Source organism: Neofelis nebulosa, chromosome 5, assembly GCF_028018385.1.
Source record: "Neofelis nebulosa isolate mNeoNeb1 chromosome 5, mNeoNeb1.pri, whole genome shotgun sequence".
NCBI lineage: Eukaryota > Metazoa > Chordata > Mammalia > Carnivora > Felidae > Neofelis > Neofelis nebulosa.
The window spans coordinates 151,149,280-151,170,356 of NC_080786.1; the positions used below are offsets into that span (position 1 = coordinate 151,149,280).

The 21,077-nt window shown below is 39.1% G+C and overlaps 1 protein-coding gene across 10 annotated transcripts in view; it reads left to right on the forward strand.

Annotated features, from left to right (window-relative positions):
• The window catches only part of TTC3 (tetratricopeptide repeat domain 3), a 130,154-nt gene that overhangs the window by 10,775 nt on the left and 98,302 nt on the right, over nt 1–21,077 (forward strand). For 5 of the 10 annotated variants that reach the window (XM_058731974.1, XM_058731972.1, XM_058731968.1 and 2 more), the window contains exons 2-10: nt 2,480–2,634; nt 3,736–3,778; nt 4,613–4,763; nt 5,232–5,319; nt 6,564–6,617; nt 8,875–8,995; nt 11,838–11,923; nt 13,668–13,762; nt 14,892–14,954. The exons of 2 other annotated variants lie outside the window; for them this stretch is intronic. In XM_058731974.1, coding sequence (XP_058587957.1) covers nt 2,491–2,634; nt 3,736–3,778; nt 4,613–4,763; nt 5,232–5,319; nt 6,564–6,617; nt 8,875–8,995; nt 11,838–11,923; nt 13,668–13,762; nt 14,892–14,954 — 845 coding nt within the window. In that variant the 5' untranslated portion in view covers nt 2,480–2,490. Of the gene's footprint in view, nt 1–2,479; nt 2,635–3,735; nt 3,779–4,612; nt 4,764–5,231; nt 5,320–6,563; nt 6,618–8,874; nt 8,996–11,837; nt 11,924–13,667; nt 13,763–14,891; nt 14,955–16,402; nt 17,834–18,065; nt 18,086–21,077 lie in introns of those variants that run through there. 3 more of the 10 variants (XM_058731971.1, XM_058731976.1, XM_058731978.1) reach the window with 3 other exon arrangements.

The following is a 21,077-nucleotide window of genomic DNA, read 5'->3' on the forward strand; positions in this document are numbered from 1 at the left end:
CCATGTACTATTCTAAGCACTATAAATGTGTTACTGGTTAATCAAACAGCTAGTATTGCTATCCCCATTGGAGATGTGAGGAAAGCCAAGTACAGAGAGGTTAAGTGACTCGCCCAAGATCACACACTCAGGAAATGAGGGAGCCAGGATTCAAGCCCAGGCAGTCTGGTTCCAGAGTCCATGCTCTTAATTAACCACTGTGCCATATTGCCTCTTTGGTTAAAACAAGACAGAAAATAAAAAGTACACCAGTGTCTAATCATAGAATAGTTGGTATAGGGTGTGGTGAGTCAGGTGTGATGTCAGTGAGATCTGCCAGGCTGTGAATGACCAGCATGCTGTCACAGTGGCTCAGTCTCCTGGGTATGAGCACATTAATTGGATTATAACCGATGCCGTGATGGCGATGTGTGGGCTATGACAGAGAGTTCTTGGCTCTACACACACAGAATGTTTGTAAGGCAAATGAATTAAAAAGTGTATATATTTTCCAGGATAGCATATGTCCCACTTTATGTGCCATACCTTGGGTGCTAAAATGTCTATTTTTTCCAGTCATTCGCTTTTGGAGTTAAATTCTCCAAACTCTGGAAACCTTGTTCATACAGACAGTTCAGGTTCCAGACATAGTAGATAATCAGTCTCTTGTAGAAGGTCATTAATGACCTTGTTGTAAGCAGTTTTCCTTGAATAACAGAGGTGGAAAGCCAGCTGCAGAAAGCTGAAAGGATTCGAATGGGAGAAAAGGGAGGAAGAATTCTTGATGAAGAATGTCTGTGGTAGGAGGCAGGGGACACAAGAGCTGTATGACTCTTGGTTGTGGTCAGAAAGGAGCGAATCAAAGTTAAAGGTTTAAAAACTGGCTTAAACCTGCACAGTGATCTGGGGTGTAGCCTTGGGAAGGTAGAGCCTTGGTGTCACAGGTGGTGAAGATCATTTTAGTCAAGGAGGTGAATGGTAAGGCTGGGGTCCTGAAGGGATCGTGTATACAGGCCTTGGTGTGGCTGGGTTGGTGAGAGTTTGGAGGAGAGAGGGGAACACTGTGAGGATTGCCAGTGTTCTTAAACATGGCAACCAGCAAGAACTGGCCAGGTGGCAGTGACAAGGAAGAGTGTGTGAGAGGAGAGACTATGGAATCAGAGGACCTAAGTTTAAATCCTTCTAGCTTGGTGACCTTGAGCCAATTACTTAATTGTGCTAAGCATATTTCTTATCTGCACACTGGAGGTGATGATCGGACCTGAGAATTGCTGCGAGGATGAGTGGGATGGTGTACGTGAAAATGTTTGGTACAACGTGTGACAAATAGCATGAATAGTTTGCTAGGAAGATGGTTCTTGTTCTTCACTTCTGCTACTGTGAGGTTTTCGTACAGCGAATTGGACACAAGAAGAATTAAAAGAACAGGTTTGTATTTCAAGGACTGACGGTGGTCTTGCTTAGGAAAAAAGAAGCTTTGTTTGTCCTAACAGGAGCGGGGCGATAGTGGTGAAGTGGAAAGGTGTAAGAAACGGTGTTCATGATGGTGCTGGTGAGGAGAGGGAAAGACGGCCGTTACATGGGCGAGAGTTAGAAGTACTACCATGTTGCATTTTTCAGTGATACTTAGGTTTTGTAGCTAATCTCCGATAGCTATAAATCTTTATTATTGAACTTCCTTCTGGAAAAAAGCCTTAGTCTGAAACTCCAGCCCTAATTTCCCTCTCCCCCCATTGAAATGCTTCTTTTTGAAACATAGTTAATATGTTTGAAAATACGAGGCTGTTGATAATATGAGGGTTTTTGCCTACCTTTGCAATCTAGCAGTGCTCTGTGGTGTGGTAGTTGTGAGAGTGAGAGATGCAGTGATTGTTAGGAGGATGGAAGTCTGGATGCGGCTGTGGGAAGTTGGGAGATTGACAGTCTCACCCAGGACCACCCCAGCTCTGCCTCTTTGTCCAAGACAGGAACGCACACGGAGGGATGGGTAGCAGAATGTGAACAGCCGGTGGAGTCAGGATTTACTTCTGGCCAGGAGGTTGAGAATATGGTAGAGTTTGTGTGTGATGAAATGGCATATTTTATAGGATGCAGTGAAAGCGGATGGTGTAGGAGGGCAGCGGTGGAAAGATGTCTTTTGTTCATTCAGCAAACAATTATTTGAGGGCTTACCATGTGCCAGGCACATACAAAAGTGAGTAAAATGCCCTTAATTATCTCCCAGCTAAGGGAGACCTGCAAACAGATAAATTCAGAGTAGAGATGGTGACTATGTGAGTCTAAGGAAGAAAAGAAAGATAAACTGATCACTTGAGGAGAGTTGGGGAAAGAATAGCAGACTGAGGATGAGAATCTTCCAGAGCTCAGTGTCCTTATTGATTATTTTGAGGAGGCCTGAGGTCCAAGGATTTTTCTAATATACCATAGAAGCCAGGAAAACTGCTTCTCATATTATCTCAGACGATTTAATTACTAATTTGGGTTTGTGTTATTTCCTTAGGATGGTACAGCATGGATGATTTTGCCCCGGGAGATTTCACTGTAGTAGATGATGCCTTGTTAGAAGATTGCCCTTATGTGGACGATTGTGTCCTTGCTCCTGAACTTATGTCCAACGATTGTGTTCGCGTGACTCAACTTTACTGCAATGGGGTGGTAAGATTTGTTGATTCTTTAACATTGTGTCTTCTTCTTCTTTTTTTTTTTTTTTAATGTTTATTTCTTTATTTTGAGAGAGAGAGAGTGAGAGGAGGGGCAGAGAGAGAGGGACAAAGAGAATCCCAAGCAGGCTCGGTGATAACAGCCTGGGCCCGATGTGGGGCTGGATCTCAGGAACCGTGAGATCATGGCCTGGGGTGAAATCAAGAGTCGGACAGTTAACCAACTAAGCCACCGAGGTCCCCCTAACATTGTGTCTTCTTAAAGGTTTATCATTTTATTGAGGTATAATTGACCTAAAACATTGTATTAGTTTCCCATGCGTACAATATAATGACTTGAAATACGTACGTGTCGTCAAATTATCACCACAGTAAGTTTAGTTAAAACTACGTTCATTACTGTTCGTAGTTAAAGATCTTTTTTTATTCTGAGAACTTTTAATGTCTACTTTTTAAAGGTGTTTTGATTTAGAGCTATGGGAGTAAAGATGTTTTTGTGGTACACAAGTTTTTAAAAAAATTTTTTTAATGTTTATTTTTGACAGAGAGAGAGAGAGAGAGAGCGCACGTGCGCACATATAAGTGGGGAAGGGACAGAGAGAGAGGGAGACACAGAATCTGAAACAGGCTGCAGGCTTTGAGCTCCCAGCATAGAGCCCGATGCGGGGCTCGAACTCACGGACAGTGAGATCATGACCTGAGCTGAAGTTGGACGCTCAACCGACTGAGCCACCCAGGTGCCCCTGTGGTACGCAAGTTTTACAGGAGGTACAAATGTGATTTCAGAGGGGAAAGTAAGCAGTGCCTCAACAAGAATGTACAATACCAGAGAATGAGTGATGAGGAAATAAGGTTTTCTGACTGGAGATTAGAATGGTTCTCAAGAGAGAGCCATAGATACAGACTCAGGGGAAATGAAACGCTTTGAAAAAAGGCTTAAAGGCTCACCACTGAGTAAGGATAGTGTAATCAAAGTGTATAAGTAAATGGGCACTGAAATTTGTTACTTTAGTACTGATAATCCTTACATTAAAAATTGAAAGCTGTATTTTTGCATTTCACCAGATACAAATCAAAAGAATTTTTTTCTATTTAGGGGATGCAGTATAAAGATTTTACCCAAAGTGAGAGAAACTTAGGTGAGTAACTTGGTATTTTAATTTGTTAAAAGACTGTAATGGGAGGTTCATCCATTCGCATCAACATACCAGTCCTACATATCTGTCATTTTTATTTTTTGATCTATGTCTTTTTAAAACATTTTTAACGTTTATTTATTTTTGAGAGACAGAGAGAGAGCGCAAAAAGGGGAGGGGCAGAGAGAGAGAGACACAGAATCTGAAGCAGGCTCCAGGCTCCAAGCTGTCAGAACAGAGCCCGATGCAGGGCTCGAACCCACAAGCTGTGAGATTGTGACCTGAACCAAAGTCGGACACTTAACCGACTGAGCCACCCAGGCACCTTGGTTTATGTTTTTGTTTGCTTGTTTGTTTTTTGCTCATTTGTTTTTTAATTTGGCTCCATGCCCAGCACAGAGCCCACTGTGGGTCTTGAACTCATGACCCTTAGATCAGGACCTGATCTGAAATCATGTCAGACATTTAACCAACTGAGCCACCCAGGTGCCCCGATTTATATATTTTTAGTTGAAGTATAGTTGGTATACAGTATTCTATTAGTTTCAGGTGTACAACATTTATATACATTAGGAAATGCTCACCATAATAGTTACCATATGTTACCATACAGAGTTATTACCTTGCTGATGACGATATCCCTCATCCTGTCTATACTTTACAGCCCTGTGATTTGTTTTATGACCGGAAGTTTTACCTCCTAATGCCCTTCACCTATCCTGCTCACCCCTTCTTTTTTACCTTTCCATATCTGTTGTAGCCTTTCCTTTATTAACAGTGTTGATTTATTTCAAAACGAGGCACAAAATATTAATTGAGTACTTTTTTCTAATTAAGAATTTGATATCTGCAATATGTGGTGTAGTAAACCAGTTTCTGTCCTGCAAGATTACTGTGATGCCATTAAGATACACATCTTCTGGCCACTTCTGTTTCAACGTCAGCACAGTTCTGTAATATCAAGGTTGCATCCTTGTGTGGAGGCTGGGTAAGTTACTACATGTTATTTGTTTTGTGTAAACAGTTGTAAGCATGTTGCCCATTATTAAGGAACACCAAGTACAATGGAAGCCCTGTTCTTATTCTTATGTCTTATTCTTATATATTGTTCACCTTCACTGTAATGTAATAAGGTGGAAAAAGTTAATGCTTTGGATTTAGATATGATTGACTAATCATGGTAACGTAATGAATGAATATCTGAAGAGCATAGATGGTAGGTTTGAAACCTACCTAGGGAAAATTAATATGCTTGTTTATAAATAAGAGTATTGTTATACAGAAGAGAGAAAAAAGTACAGAATTTTGTCCATTTAATAAATAACTTACTGTTACCTAGAGTGAAGAGAGAATTTTTTTTCCAAATAGTTTAAATTGAGGTATAATGTAAAGTATAAAAGTCAATGAATTTTTATATATAAGAACCTGATGTTTTAAAAATGAATTTGTATTTAAGCAATTCTCATGCTTCTGAGATAAGTTTGAAGAAATTACAACATCTAGAATTGATGGAAGATATTGTGGATTTGGCAAAGAAAGTTGTGGTAAGTGATAGAATCCCCCATATCTAAAGAATATAAATACTCATAGGGTGTCAGGGCCACGTTAGTAACTTATAGTGGCTAACGGGTTATGGTTTCAGTTTGGTTTAACATGACATTATTCTGCTACCCATGAGTTTGCTGTGTATTTGAGAGATTAGATGGACTGCTATTTTCATGGCTCTGACATGAATGATGAGATCCAGGACTATTCCTTGTCAGTAAAGAATAGAAACTGGAATTTGGCACAGATGAAAGTATGCTCCTGGTTCACAGGAACTTTTGTCGCTGAAAGTGACAAGGTTCTCTCTTATAAAATCATGCCACTGTCACTATCACCACAATAAATACTACTACTTTGTGGTAAACTTTTATTATGCCGTATTTGAGGTAGTATCCCTGTACTGCACTGAGGGTTATTTTTTTTCCCTGTGAAAGCCATTTAGTAATTTTTCTTACTTCAGTTGGTTATGGAACCAAGTGTTTTTCTTGGTATTATTCTGATTGTAAACTTAAATAAAAGACATTCTGATATTTATTTCCTGCTGATAATCCTTTGCTATAACTTCTGTCAGCCAGTGTAGTTGCTTCTTTTTTTTTAATGTTTATTTTTGAGAGCGAGAGAACATGAGCAGGAGAAGGGCAGAGAGAAGGGGGCAGAGGATCCCAAGCGGGCTTTACGCTGACAGCAGAAACCCTGATGAAGGGCTCAAACTCACAAACTGAGATCATGACCTGAGCTGAAGTCGGACACTTAACTGAGCCACCCAGGTGCCCCAGCCAATGTAGTTTTATAAAAAATTTGGTGTGGGGTGCCTGGGTGGCTCAGTTGGTTAAGCGTCTGACTCTTAGTTTCGGCTCAGGTCATGATCTCCTGGTTTCATGGGTTCCACCAGCTCGGAGCCTGCTTGGAATTCTCTCTTCCTCTTGCTCTCTGCCCCTACACCACTCATGCAGTCTGTCTCTCTTGGAATGAACTTTAAAATCCATACATCTAAAAGGTACACTGAGTCATTTTATTATTAGAAGCCAATTTAAGACTATTTCTTAATTCTTGTTTCAGGATTCTTAGGAGGTAAATGGGGCATGAAAGTACTTGTAGGAAGTGGACTCTGAACACATAGCAGTATTCATGAAATGTAGGATTTTTTTTTTGTTTTTTTGTTTTTTTTGTCCCCTGGAAAATTCAAGTGTAATTCATTGAATAAGGAAATAACTGTGTTTTTTTGTTTTGTTTTGTTTTGCAGAACGATTCATTCTTTATTGGAGGCTTATTGAGAATTGGTTATAAAATAGAAAATGTAAGTGTTAGATATGGGAAGCAGGCACAACAACTACCAGTAACTGGCAGTCATCTCGCTGGTCATTGCCCATGGGTCGAGTTCACATGTTTAGTGTTTTACATGTAGTATTTGGTAGTACCGATTTCTGTATTTTGCTTAAAAAAATCTCCTTACTCTGGAGGTTTGCATCATTTTCTTCTCCCTCCTGTGTAAGTAGTATAATTTTGAGCTTCTTTTACAAGTTGATTCTTTTTTCTTTTTTAGATTATTTACCTTGCATATATTCTCCCAAATGAAATTACTAGGTCTCTAGTATGAACATTTTGGATATGTAATTACTAGATAATCTCCAGGTACAATAATCCAATTTTTATTTTTCAACGTTTTTTTATTTATTTATTTATTTTTGGGACAGAGAGAGACAGAGCATGAACGGGGGAGGGTCAGAGAGAGAGGGAGACACAGAATCGGAAACAGGCTCCAGGCTCCGAGCCATCAGCCCAGAGCCTGACGCGGGGCTCGAACTCACGGACCGCGAGATCGTGACCTGGCTGAAGTCGGAGCTTAACTGACTGCGCCACCCAGGCGCCCCATAATAATCCAATTTTTAATGCTACTGGTAACATAATAAACATCTACCTGTTTCCCTTAAGCCTGATGCCAGCATCGATAACTCCACTACTTCTGAAGTCATTTCATATATATGTATTTTTTTAATGTTTTTATTTATTTTTGAGAGGCAGAAAGGGAGCATGAGCGGGGAAGGGGCAGAGAGAGAGAGGGAGCCACAGAATCTGAAGCAGGCTCCAGGCTTCAGGCTCCAGGCTTCAAGCTGTCAACACAGAGCCAATTCGGGGCTCAAACCCACGAGCTGTGAGATCGTGACCTAAGCTAAAGTTGGACACTCAACTGACTGAGCCACCCAGGCGCCCATATATGTGTGTGTGTGTGTGTGTGTGTGTGTGTGTGTGTGTGTGTGTATATGTGTATATATATGTGTGCGTGTATATATATGTGTATATATATATGTGTATATATATATGTATATATAGTTTGTTTTTATTTTTATTTTTTTTAATTTAATTTTGAAAGAGAGAGAGACAGAGTGCAAGTGGAGGAGGGCAGAGAGAGAGGGAAATACAGAATCTGAAGTAGGCTCCAGGCTCTGAGCTGTCAGCACAGAGCCTGATGTGGGGCTTGAATTCACGAACCGTGAAATCATGACCTGAGCCGAAGTCAGACGCTTAGCTGACTGAGCTACCCAGGCATCCCTGAAGTCATTTTAGACCAGAAGTATGAATAACATTCTTGTGAACTCCTGACTCTTCATTAAGATCTTTGCACTGAATGCTCATTTGAGCAGTTGTGCTTTTCTCCTGTTGTTTATCTGCTTACTCTTCTCTGTTTGCCACAGACCATTTAAAATACCCAGTCCTGTGGTGCTGGGGGACTCCGTCAGTTAAGCGTCCAACTCTTGATCTCGGCTCAGGTCACGATCTCACAGTTCGTGAGCTCGAGCCCCACGTTGGGCTCTGTGCTGATAGTACGGAACCTGCTTAGGATTCTGTTTCTCCTTCTTTGTACCCCTCCCCCACTGTGCGTGTTCTCTCTCTCTCAAACTTAAAAAATTAAAAATTTTTTTGAATGTTTATTTTTGAGAAACAGAGCATGAGCGGGGTAGGGGCAGAGAGAGAGGGAGACACAGAATCTGAAGTAGGCTCCAGGCTCTGAGCTGTCAGCACAGAACCCAGTGTGGGGCTCGAACTCACAAACTGTGAGATCATGACCTGAGCTGAAGTTGGGTGCTTAACCGACTGAGCCACCCAGGTGCCCTCCAAAAATGTTTTTAAAATACACAGTCCCTTTCATGAACCTTAATCTCGATACCTTTCACTTTGTGGTAAGGGTGGAAGTCCTAGTTTAGATGAGATCTGAGACCCCTCACTCACCTTTTGTTATTGTACTTTAGTGCTACACAGAGCATCCTCTGGCCAGGTTGTAAACCTCAGCTTCCAGGTCTGTAATCATTGAAGCAGCATCCTGTTCTCTGAGGGTGGCCTGAGGTTACTTAAAGATGTAACGTGTGAGTCCATGGTATCTGTTAACTTACAAATCGGGGTCCAGCTGTTCTAAGTTGCATGCTAGTGTAATGAAAGTAGGAGATCGTGTAAGTTTTTATCAAGAATCTAAAATGCTATATGTTACATATATGGTGTCACATGTAAATTTAGAGTTAATACCCAAATCACATTCTTTATCCATCTTTTTGATACAGAAAATCTTGGCAATGGAAGAAGCTTTGAATTGGGTGAAATACACAGGTGATGTAACAATTCTACCTAAATTAGGAGCGGTTGACAATTGTTGGCCTATGTTAAGTATTTTCTTCACTGAATGTAAGTATACATGCATTAAATTGTTTCTTGACTCAGTTTTTAAAGGAATTATTCGGGAAATGGAATGTGTGGTTATTTATCTTAGGACTTTTTTAAATGTTTGTTTATTTTTAAGAGAGAGAGAGAAACACAGAGCACAAGCAGGGGAGGGGCAGAGAGAGAGGGAGACACAGAATCCAAAGCAAGACTCGAGGCTCAGCTGTCAGCACAGAGCCCAACATGGAGCTTGAACTCATGAACCGTGAGATAATGACCTGAGCCACGTTAGGTCCTCAACCGACTGAGCCACCCAGGCATCCCTATCTTAGGATTTAAAAAAATGTTTTTCTCTTGTGAATAAGAGAAAAGCCTGAATAAGAGAACTTTAAGCTTATAGTTTTATTCTTCTGTACTTCCTGTCTTAATGTTTTTTATGACATCATACTTCTAAAAATCCTACCTAATGAATGTCATGTTATTATATATAATACCCAGAAAAAGAGATCACAACTGGCACTTTATGTATTCTCATTCAAAAGAGAAATAAGGGGGCACTTGGGTGGCTCAGTCGGTTAAGCATCTGACTTCGGCTCAGGTCATGATCTCACGGTTCCTGAGTTCAGAAGCCCCACATGGGGCTCTGTGCTGACAGCTCAGAACCTGGAGCCTGCTTCGAATTCTTTGTCTCCCTCTCTCTCTGCCTCTCCCTTGCTCATGCTCTGTCTCTCTCTCTCAAAAATAAAGATAAAAAAAAAGAGAAATAAGAGCTGAGATTGCAATTTTCATTTCCCTGATGACTGTTAATCTTTTGTATGATGAAACTGCTTTATATATTTATTTACTTTGTGAAATATATTTCTCTAAATAATTTGAATGTTAGCAGTTTTTTTGAAGCATATCTTTTTTTTTAATTAAAAAAATTTTTTTAATGTTTATTTTTTTTTTTTAATTTTTTTTTTTTTCAACGTTTTTTATTTATTTTTGGGACAGAGAGAGACAAAGCATGAACGGGGGAGGGGCAGAGAGAGAGGGAGACACAGAATCCGAAACAGGCTCCAGGCTCCGAGCTGTCAGCACAGAGCCCGACGCGGGGCTCGAACTCACGGACCGCGAGATCGTGACCTGGCTGAAGTCGGCCGCTTAACCGACTGCGCCACCCAGGCGCCCCTTTAATGTTTATTTTTTTTTTTTAATTTTTTTTTTTTTCAACGTTTTTTATTTTTTTTTTATTTTTGGATAGAGAGAGACAGAGCATGAACGGGGGAGGGGCAGAGAGAGAGAGGGAGACACAGAATCGGAAACAGGCTCCAGGCTCCGAGCCATCAGCCCAGAGCCTGACGCGGGGCTCGAACTCACGGACCGCGAGATCGTGACCTGGCTGAAGTCGGACGCTTAACCGACTGCGCCACCCAGGCGCCCCTTAATGTTTATTTTTGAGAGAGAGAGAGAGTGCGCACGCGTGGACGTGAGCAGGGGTGGGGTAGTGAGAGGGAGATGCAGAATCTGAAGCAGGCTCCAGGCTCTGAGCTGTCAGCACAGAGCCCAGTGCGGGGCTGGAACTCCCGAACTGCGAGGTCCTGACCTGAGCTGAAGTTGGGCACTTACTGACTGAGCCACCCAGGTGCCCCTAGCTATAGGGACCTTGAAGCAGAAAATATTTGGCTCCTTAGTTGATGATGACTGGTAATTTGCCATCCCTACTGAGAAGAGGTCAAGTCTTATGCTGTTTAATGTAAGTGGTAGAGAGAAATTAAGCTTAAACATGAAGGCTGGGTTGATAGAGGTGGTTCTCCTCATTGTTCTGGAGGCCTTTAATTACAGGGTAGATTTTATGGTAAAAGTGGAGGAGCAGTATCACATCGGGCACCCATGTGGACTCGGTTCCAACGCTCTTTCTCTGTTCTCTTCTTTACAATAGCTGTCTTATGGTAGCTGCTGTTGTCCTTATTTTAGAAGTAAGCAAACTAAGGCTTTGGGAGGTTAAGTGATATTTCTGCAATCTAGTGAGTAGTACGGCCTAGGTGAGAGGTCAAGATTCCCTAATTTCAAAGCCTAGGTTTTTATCCTGTAATCTTACTTTATCCCTTATTAATTACTTTATTTGGTGACCTTTCAGAATTCTTTCTTAAATCTTAGATTTTAGATACTTTTTTCACCTTGGAAATGTATGTGTTTGGTAGAGGCTTAACTACGATTTTGTTGGGATAAAATTACTATCCGTTAAAAAATATTTTTTATAGAATAGCTAAAAATATAGAAAATGAAGTCTTGGTATACTTTTAATATAAGTTTTGGTTATTACCTACTGTGTTTTAATTAGTTTATCAAATTTTTAAAAGAATGGTATTTCAAATAACATCTTAACATTTCATTCATGAGAGTCAGAATGTTAAATTAAGATATTTAAAATTATTTGTTACATTAAATACATTTTAGAGAGTTTTCCGTGTTTTTGTTATTAGACATTTTTATTGAATATTGTGCCAGGTTCACCATACATGCTCAGTAACTTGAGTAATTATGGAACTGACTTGAGTAATTATGAGACCTGTTTGGAATATCATGACCGAACATTTATTTAAACTACAATTAGAACTAATGTAATAATAAGTGCTTTTTTTTAATGCTAGACATAAAACAGATGAGACTCACAGCAAGCAGTGAATCTAATAATGTGTTCTACAACATTTTCAGTTGTGTATTTTCAGTTGTATTATTTGGTACATGTAAAAGATTACAACAAACATGTTATTTAGAAGGTATAATAATTAATTGACTGTATGGATTGACTTACATAACCTAAGTTTTAGAACATTAACAGTACCAATTTGTTTTCTCACTCTCTCCTAAAAATAAAATTTAGACAAGTATCACATAACTAAAGTCATAACAGAAAACTGCAATTTGCTTGAAGAATTTAAAACTCAAAATTGTGTGGAGTGTATAGAGGTGAGAATAAATATTTACTTGTAAGTATATTTTAAGATTTATCTGTTAGAACTTTTATTAACATTCAAAGGAAGTTCAAAAAAACTGTCAGCACACAACGAACTATAAAATTCATAAACAGGTTTGAGGGAAATTTTTAATAAATTTTAATTGGAATATTTATTTTTTTGGAACAGGCAAACAACATCTTGATCAGAATTTTCTAATGTTACACATATATTTTTAAAATATATATTTATATATTATTAAATTAAATTCACATAATGTTGAATAACATAAACATCAAATTGTACATATTTTAAGAGTTAATTATAAACTGAAATTTGAGGGGCGCCTGGGTGGCGCAGTCAGTTAAGCGTCCGACTTCAGCCAGGTCACGATCTCGCACTCCGTGAGTTCGAGCTCCGTGTCAGGCTCTGGGCTGATGGCTCGGAGCCTGGAGCCTGTTTCTGATTCTGTGTCTCCCTCTCTCTCTGCCCCTCCCCCGTTCATGCTCTGTCTCTCTCTGTCCCAAAAATAAAAAACGTTGAAAAAAAAATTTAAAAAAAAAGATACTAGAAATAATAAAATTTAAAAAAAAATAAAAATAAAAAAAAATAAAAAATAAAAAAATAAACTGAAATTTGATTTTTTTAAATTGAAAGGCTTTTACTTAGTTGAGGAAGTATGATTTTCTCTGGTATAGCTTTTATTAAGATGTAATTCACATGCCATAGAATTTAATCATAGGAAATACATTTTTTTTTTTATTTAAAGATTTTATTTTTAAGTAATCTCTGCACCCAGTGTGGGGCTCAAACTTAAACCCTGAAATCAAGAGTCACATGCTGTACCAACTGAGCCAGCTGGGTGCTCAAGTTAAATAAGATTCAACTAAATTTTTAAAGAAGGATTTAGGAAAATATTTAATGTTCTATTTAATTCACTAATTAAAGCCATTTATGTGATCCAGTTTATTTTACTCTGTTTATTCTGAAACTGTAAGTATTTGAAGTGAAAAGTTTCAGTTGCATCTGTAGCATCTTCGATTTCACATTCTTACTAATTTTTCTGCTTCGTTTTTTGGCAATTAATCTATTCAACATTGCCTATATGTTACTGATTTATCTATTGGGGTTTTTTTGGCACTTAGGTTATTGAATAATACCACATTTTCTTTTTTTTTAAGTTTATTTATTTTGAGAGAGAAAGAGTGCGTGCACGCTAGCACACAAGCAGGGGAGGGGCAGAGAGAGGGAGAAAGAGAATTGCAAGCAGGCTCTGTACTGTCAGCACAGAGCCTTACATGGAGCTTGAACTCACGGAATTGCGAGATCATGACTTGAGCTGAAATCAAGAGTTGGATACTCAACTGACTGAGCCGCCCAGGTGCCCCTAAATAATATCACATTTTCTAACTCTTGCATCTACTTTTTTCCCTGCTGTGTGGCAGGCTCAGTAGGTATATTTAAAAGTGGGCCTGCCAAATACTATACACAAGGGGATTAATTATTAGTAGTTATTCATAATGTGGTTTTACTTTTTAATATTCCTTTAACAAAGTTAGCATTGAATCGTCAGAGACTGGTTTCTTTAAGTATATATACCAACATATTGGGTATTGCGTTCCCCTTTTCCACATAAATAATACCCCAGGTTATTTCTGTTGCCAATGACAAAAACCTAGAGCTATTTTTCCTAGATAGTGGGTTCTTGATTGCCTTTGCATTTAATTTATGAGTCTTCTTTCACCTTGGTTTCTCAGCAAGGAGAACTAATGAAAATGAAAGGAAATGAAGAGTTTTCAAAACAAAGATTTGATATAGCTATTATCTATTACACCAGAGCCATTGAATATAGGTAAGAGCAAAATAGAACGAGATCCTTTTTGTGTGGCAGATCAAGTTAGAATGCTAGTCAGGAGAAATAAAAACAAGGCAAGGAATTAGAGAGTAATTTCAGTTTGCCAAGTGGAATAGATGTTCTCGCCCTTAGGCACCAGAAGTATTAGGGATGGCCTGGGTCGATGAACTTAACCGAGCAGTAGAATTCAAGCAAGTCAGGCAGGATTGTGAATATTACTTCTACCCTACCCCATTTTCTCTCAAGCTTTCCAGTATAGGGTCATCTGTTTTTTTCTTGTTCTCATTTTGCCTTTAGCTGATATCTTCCAGATTGTTAACTGATCAAAAAGGGTTAGTTACTAATACTTAAGATTCCCATTAAAAATTCCCATTTGGGAAGTTTTGCTTCTTAAGAGGGAACTTTTAAAGGATAATAGTTGGGATTGTTGAGAGAAGGTGTGTATTTTTCTACCTCATCTTCTGTTTGCTCAGCTGCTAGAATTTTGTAGCATTCCTGCATGTGTAACTCATATTTGGTTCCTACTGACATATTAGCTGGGCCACCTAGTATTGTAGCAGCCTTTGGAGGATGTGTTGTAGACAGCTACTCTCTTTCGTGCCTTGCCCATCTCCATGGGGAATGAGTGACTCAAGGTAGCACACCACACCTGGAAGGCGGCTGCTCTGCTCTGAGGAAAGAAACAGATAAAACTAGAAAGGATAAAATGTGAAATGAAGCTGTTTAAAGTATTATTGTAGTTTAAAGACTTTCAGAGTTCTTTGTCAAAGCGGTATAGTCCTGACTTATGTGAGTATAATTCTGTCCTTTGTACCTATGCCACACTTGTGGTTTGCTAACTTTTTATTATGCCTTATTTTATCTTGACGGCATCCCTATGAGCTAGGCAGAAATAGTAGAACATTTTGAATACAGGGAAATATAGATTGATTTGAATAAAGTTACTATGGTAGGAAGTGAAGGAACCAGGACTTAGCCAATTAGGTCTCCAAATCCTATATTCCTTCTGCTCTGCCACATAGATGTAAAGGTTTTGAGAAGTTTTTCATGCCTTATGTTTTCTGTGTGCTTTTTATTTGTTTTGTATGTAATGTACTTTCCTGACTAAACATTATTTCTTTTAAAGACCTGAAAATCACCTTCTTTATGGTAACCGAGCTCTTTGTTTTCTTCGCACTGGACAGTTTAGGTAAGTTGGTTAGAGTACCCCGGTCACTGAGCTATTATGCTAAACTACCCATTTTTGAGAAATATTTCTGTTTTGCAGGTAGACAAGAAAATCCTTCAGTTGTTTTGGCAGAAATAGTTAAATGGTTAAAGGGGCTCTATAGGCTTTATGTAGAACAACAATGACAGCAGCAGCTGTTGATTGAATGGATAACACGTATGCTTTTTTCAGTACTTTTACATGTGTTTCTTAATTCTCATAACACACTTAATAGGTAATGTTATTCTCCACGTTGAAATTTGGGGGGGCTCATACTATTAGTAAGTAGTGATGTCAGGATTTGAACACAGATCTTATCTGATGGTATCAAAGTTTGTGTTTATAATATCTATGTTACTCCCCCCCCCTTTTTTAAGTTTATTTATTTTGAGAGAGAAAGCACGAGTGGGAGAGGGGCAGAGAGAGTGAGAGAGAATCCCAGGTGTTCCTGTGTTACCTCCTTTTGCTCCTTTAATTGATCTTTATAATTCTGGAAGAATCTTTGCTGTTTCTTTCCTATATCTTGATATAAAAAATTAAGTAAATCTCACTTATAAGTGAAAGAAAGAAAAGATATTTACTGGTTTAGCTATGAGACTTGAATTATGATTTATGTAATTCAGTCTTAGTTTCTTATGTTGCATTGAGATTTTATGTATTAGTTGAGAAAGATTGTTGACACTGTGCCATGATTTTGTTGTTCCTCAATTAAAAATTTTTAGGATAATATCACAAGCATTAGTAGTGAACAGTATATGCTATTACGTTTAGTTATATCCTGCCATACTGTAAGATGGGCTTAGAGTGGCTGCAGGAATATATGCACTCAGTAGAAGAATATTACAAGCACAACAAGACAAACTAAAAAGCCAGTTTAGAGCTGGGGATCCTCAGAGTAAAGCTGCATAGGCATAAAGTCCTGTGAAGTTATTAGTTATAATTCATATTTGTGTTTGACCTTTCTATTGCCAAAATAAAAGGAGAAAACCTGACAAGTTACACGAGATTTTTCACTGTTCATGAAGAAGGAGGACAGAAGTTGTTCGGGTGAAACAATTTTCCTGATGTTTAGTTCTGGAAGAAATGTCTTAGATGGCTTACAAGTAACTTGAATTGAGTGATGGACAAGAAAGAACCTCCACAACTTTTCTGTGAAAGCAGAAAACTCTGAAAGTGCAGTTTTGGGTTTCACAGTTTTTTTGTGGTGTTTTCTGATGAAAGCAGAGAGTTTGATACCACTGATTTTTTAGTTAAAGTGCTTACATTGGGATGCGGGAGGGTGGGAGTGGGGAAGAGAGTATGTTCCAAGTATGTAGCTTTTAAAAATAACATGTGTTTTTCTTTTATTATAAACAGAACACATTCTCATGGTAGAAAATTTGGAAAATACGAGAGTTTAAAAAGAAGAAAATAAAAATCACCAGTAATCCAACCACCTCGGAGAATACCGCTGTATTAACGTTATGCAGCTTTTAGATGGCTTAAGCCGTGGATAAACCGAGGCTATCTAGACTAGAGGAATGGATGGGCTTGACACAGTCTTCCATCAATACCACTGTCCTCAACTGGTTCTGACAAGAAATGAGCTACAAATGTCCTTAGTTAATTGCATCTGGCTAGGTCCAGAATTGCAGATATCCTATGCTGTTTGATGGTGAATCTGTGTGCTTTCAAGATGAATAGGTTGGCAACTTGGCTAGCCTCTTGTGAAAATCGAAATGTTGATTGGGCAAAAGGTCATCCGCTCTGCATAGGGGAGCTCCGAGAGCTGAGAGGCCAGCCAGGGGGTTTCTGCCCTCTTTCACGAGTGTTGAATGCTAGACATTCAAGGAGGATCCTCTTAAAACTGTGCTGCAAACGAGGTGCATCAAAGTAGAAATACAGAAGCCAGGTAGCCTGGTGAGGTAAAGGTTAAAAGCAGGGTTGCGTGTCCATCCTTGTACTGACTTCCTGATGGTCTAGCTTGTGGTTCGACACCATCGAAGTTTTCACTAGAGGCAGGTCAGCAGCATTTCCTTCTTAGGTGATCACCAATATGTATTGGATGCCAATGTCAGAAATATTGTGCCACACGGGTTTGTTGGTGTTTCCCACCTTCTCACACATTGTTTACATGACTTGCTCAGTAACCTAGGGATGTTTTCTGAGTCCACAGTACGTTTCATTCCTGATTAAGTGAATAGATAGTGTAGATAGTGTGACTTCAGGAAGGAACACGTTGCCAGTGATTCACTCGTGTCATTGACAGCAGAAGGACCCATGCCCTTTAGCTGAGTTACCGTGGTTGAGATGTTTTGAAGGTCTCACATCTGAGGTTTGGTAGATCTGTCATGGGAATCTGGCTGAGCAGCTGTGGGACACCTGAGGGTAAAGCCTCCAGCCACCCCCGCCCCCGGCACTGTTCTGAGCACTTTACACACACAGGCTCAACAACCCTCCACGACCCCGTGAGGTGGTTGCTCCTGACTCTTTTTAGATGAGGAAACAGGAATGGGGAGGTCGAGTAAAGTGTTCTCAGATACTAGGTGGGTGTGATGGAGCCAGAATTTAAACCCAGACAGCCTGGATGCAGGTCTCTACTACTAATCCCCATGGACGGGTGATGGTAGAATCAAAGGGTAATGTGAAAGCTGAGAAGAAAATTAAAAATAAATGCTTCAAATAGTCAATAAACATTAATATCCTTATAGGACATGCTGATTACAAACCGTGAGTCTTTTTTTCATGTCCATCAGATTGGCAAAAATTTTTAAAGCTTCATAATACCAAGTGTTTGAGAGGATGTGGAACAAAGGAAACTTGCGTACTCCGCCGGAGAAAATATAAATTGGTGCAATCACTTTGGACAGCAATTTGGCAAGGTGAAGATGTGCATACTCTGCAGCCCACTTCTAGGCTCATATCCTCCAAACTCAGACGTGTCCCCAAGAAGATACGTGCAAGCCTTCACGATAGCATTGTTTGTAAGAGTAAAGGAATGGAAACAACTCAAATGTCCATCAGTGGGGGAATGGATAAACAAATGATGGTATATTCATACAATGGAATCTTATGTAGCAGTTAAAATGATGACAATGCTGAGTGAAAAAGCAAGTTGCAGAATGATTTGTATGGTATGATGCCATTTATATAATGTTCAAAATATGCAAAATGACTTACATATCCACAATTAATACATAGTGTGTATTAAAACTTTTTAAAATGCATGGGCATGTTAAACACTAGGGGAGTGGCTGTCTCCTGGGGAGGGAAGGAGGGAAAAGGATCGGAGATAAGAAAGATGATACACAGTGGATGTCAACTGTAACAAAGTTCTGCAAAAAGATCTGAAGTGAATGTGGCAAAATGTTAAGATCTTGCTAAGCTGGTACATGGGTGTTGACTATATTAATGTTATTCTTTGTACTTTTATGTATACTTGAAATATGTGATAAAAAGTGATACAGTGAAATTGAAAATGCACATGATAAGATGAAAAAAGAAAAAAGCAACGTTCCCTAAACATCAAGGATAAAATAAGTGAAAAGTAATCTTGAAAGAAGAGAAATAATAGGTATTTTAAGACCAAAGGTGGGGAGCCAGATGTGAGGTGTGTGGGGAAAATGCTTCATTCAGAAATGGTCAAAGTGGTGGTGGTGTGGTTTTAATGCCAGATAGTCACAGTTTGTAAATCCGGGCACCTTTGGGTGAGTGTGGGTGAGGCCAAGAGCCCACCTGAACTCTTCCCATTCATCAGACACGTGCACCTCCAGGTCTGCAGATGTCGCACTTGGGGAATCCTTGGAACGGGATTGGGGTGAGGGGGGTGGTGTGTGTGGAAATACTCTATCTCCTGCTACAGCATCTGCTGAATACTTCAGGCTCAGGACTGTGCAGTGTACCCCAAAATGCCTGGTGTGGCTGAGATGTCCTTTTATTCATGTCTTCCAGAAGTTTACTTTTCAAATATGATTTGGCAGTTACAGAGCATTATAGAGTGATAGTTTTTTTTTTAATGTTTTTATTTTTGAGAGAGAGAGAGCATGAGCAGGGGAGGGGCAGGGAGAGAGGGAGACACAGAATCTGAAGCAGGCTCCGGGCTCTGAGCTGTCAGCACAGAGCCCAACGCGGGGCTCGAACTCACAGACTGTGAGATCATGACCTGGGCTCAAGTCGGATGCTTAACCAACTGAGCCACCCAGGTGCCCCTAGAGTGGTAGTTTTAATTGAAGTAATCAGCTGTTTTTGGTTTAAAGGAGAATCTAGAAAAAGCAATTAGACATATCTATGGCTTCTGTAGTTATGGTACTTAAGCGAGGTATGTGATTAGGCTGTGCCTCCTTACTGTTTCATTCCTTCTGGTACTCACATGTGGAAATCTGCATTCTTTGATGGGATGTGATAAACTGTGTAAGGGGAAATGTAATTGGAGAAAGGGAAAGTTTAGCCTTGGATGTTTTTTTTTAATTTACTTTGGAAAATTATCGAGCTTTAAAGTTGGTATTTACTTTGACCTTCACTATTTAATTACCCATCATAATACGTTCTCTTCTTTTAGATCCAACTTGTGATTAATAGCAGGAAGATAGACTTTAAATGACTTCTGTTTTTTTGTTTTTGTTTCTTTGGTGTCTTTCTGAATTTCTCTGAGGCCAGAGGTATAAATCAAGTCAATTGTATGTTCCTGCGAGAACTTAAAAAAATCCTAGTGTGTGGTGCTTGACTGGCTCAGTCAGTAGAGCATGTGTGACTCTTGAACTCTTGATCTTGGGGTCATGAGTTTGAGCCTCACATTGGGCCTAGAGCCTGTTTAAAAAAATCCTAGTGTGTGTGGGGAATGTCATTGTGAGTGTTTTGGTTTGGTGAATTTTTGCTCATGCTGCTCTCTTTCTTTTGCGGGCTCTTTATTTTTACAAGCTGCTGAATTTGCTTTTGAAGCTTTTGAATTTATTTTTTCAGTCTTCTTTGTGCTTTTAAAAAGCAGTAATGCACATCATAAGCTAAGAGTACAAAAGAATGAACTGAAAACTCTTGCCAAGCTCAGACCCCTGCCCTAATTCATCTTTTCAGATCCTTATGTGTTTCCATAACGTCTTATGCCTATATAAGCGCTTATTATGTTGAATCAAATGCAGTTGCCATTTTTATAAGTCAGAATATAGGCAGTTTCGTTTGGTTCAATGTAATTTTCATGTGTGTGTGTGTGTGTGTGTGTGTTAAAATATATTCCTTGTGTGTGTGTTAAAATATATATATTTTAACATAGGAGCATGCTGTACACACTGTTGCACTTTTTTCCACCTAATACTTAAATCTTGGAGCTTGTTGCATGTCAGTGTATATAGAGATACACCCTTGTTTATGTTCATGGCTCCATAGCCTTTTACAAAATGGATTACTCATGCTTTGGTTAGTTTGTATTAGAATATAAATTATTTCTAGTTAAAAATATTACAGCTCTGTAATGATTATCCTTTTACTTATATTCTGCACTCAGGTACAAGTATATCTGTAGAGAAATTGCTGATTGCTTTTACTTGGATGAAAGAGTTTATATAATTTTAATTCCAGATGATAACTTTTGATATTATAGTGTATGTGTTTATTCAGTTGATGGTTATCAGTCACTGCTTATTTGGCAGTGAATGACCATTACATCTGAATCCTGCTTTTGTTGCTTCGTTGTAAGATCTGTGAACTTGAGGAGGAGTATTACTATTTCTTTGTTGGTCTGGTCAGTCCCTGATAGTGATGACTTATAATAGGGAATGAAAAAAGTGATAATCCTTTTATGTCTTGCAAAGTCCTTACATATATTGTGATTTGAGAGAGTCAATAAATAGCATCCCCTGTCCCTCCCAAGTCCAGAATCAGTTAAGAGATGGAAACAGAAGACAGGCAAATGGTGATCCAGTCTTACCTCTAATGCTGATCCAGTTTTTAGAGAACAGAGCTTTATCAGGATAGTCTCATAGCTAAGTGATTTACTCATCCATGATCACAGACAGAACTGGCTACAGCGACCTTTATGAACTTTAAGCTTGGAGGAAAAGGGAATCTGGTGTTATGATGGTGTTCAGTAGAAGATTCCAAAGAGAAAAAGAAGAGGCTACGCCACTATGATTT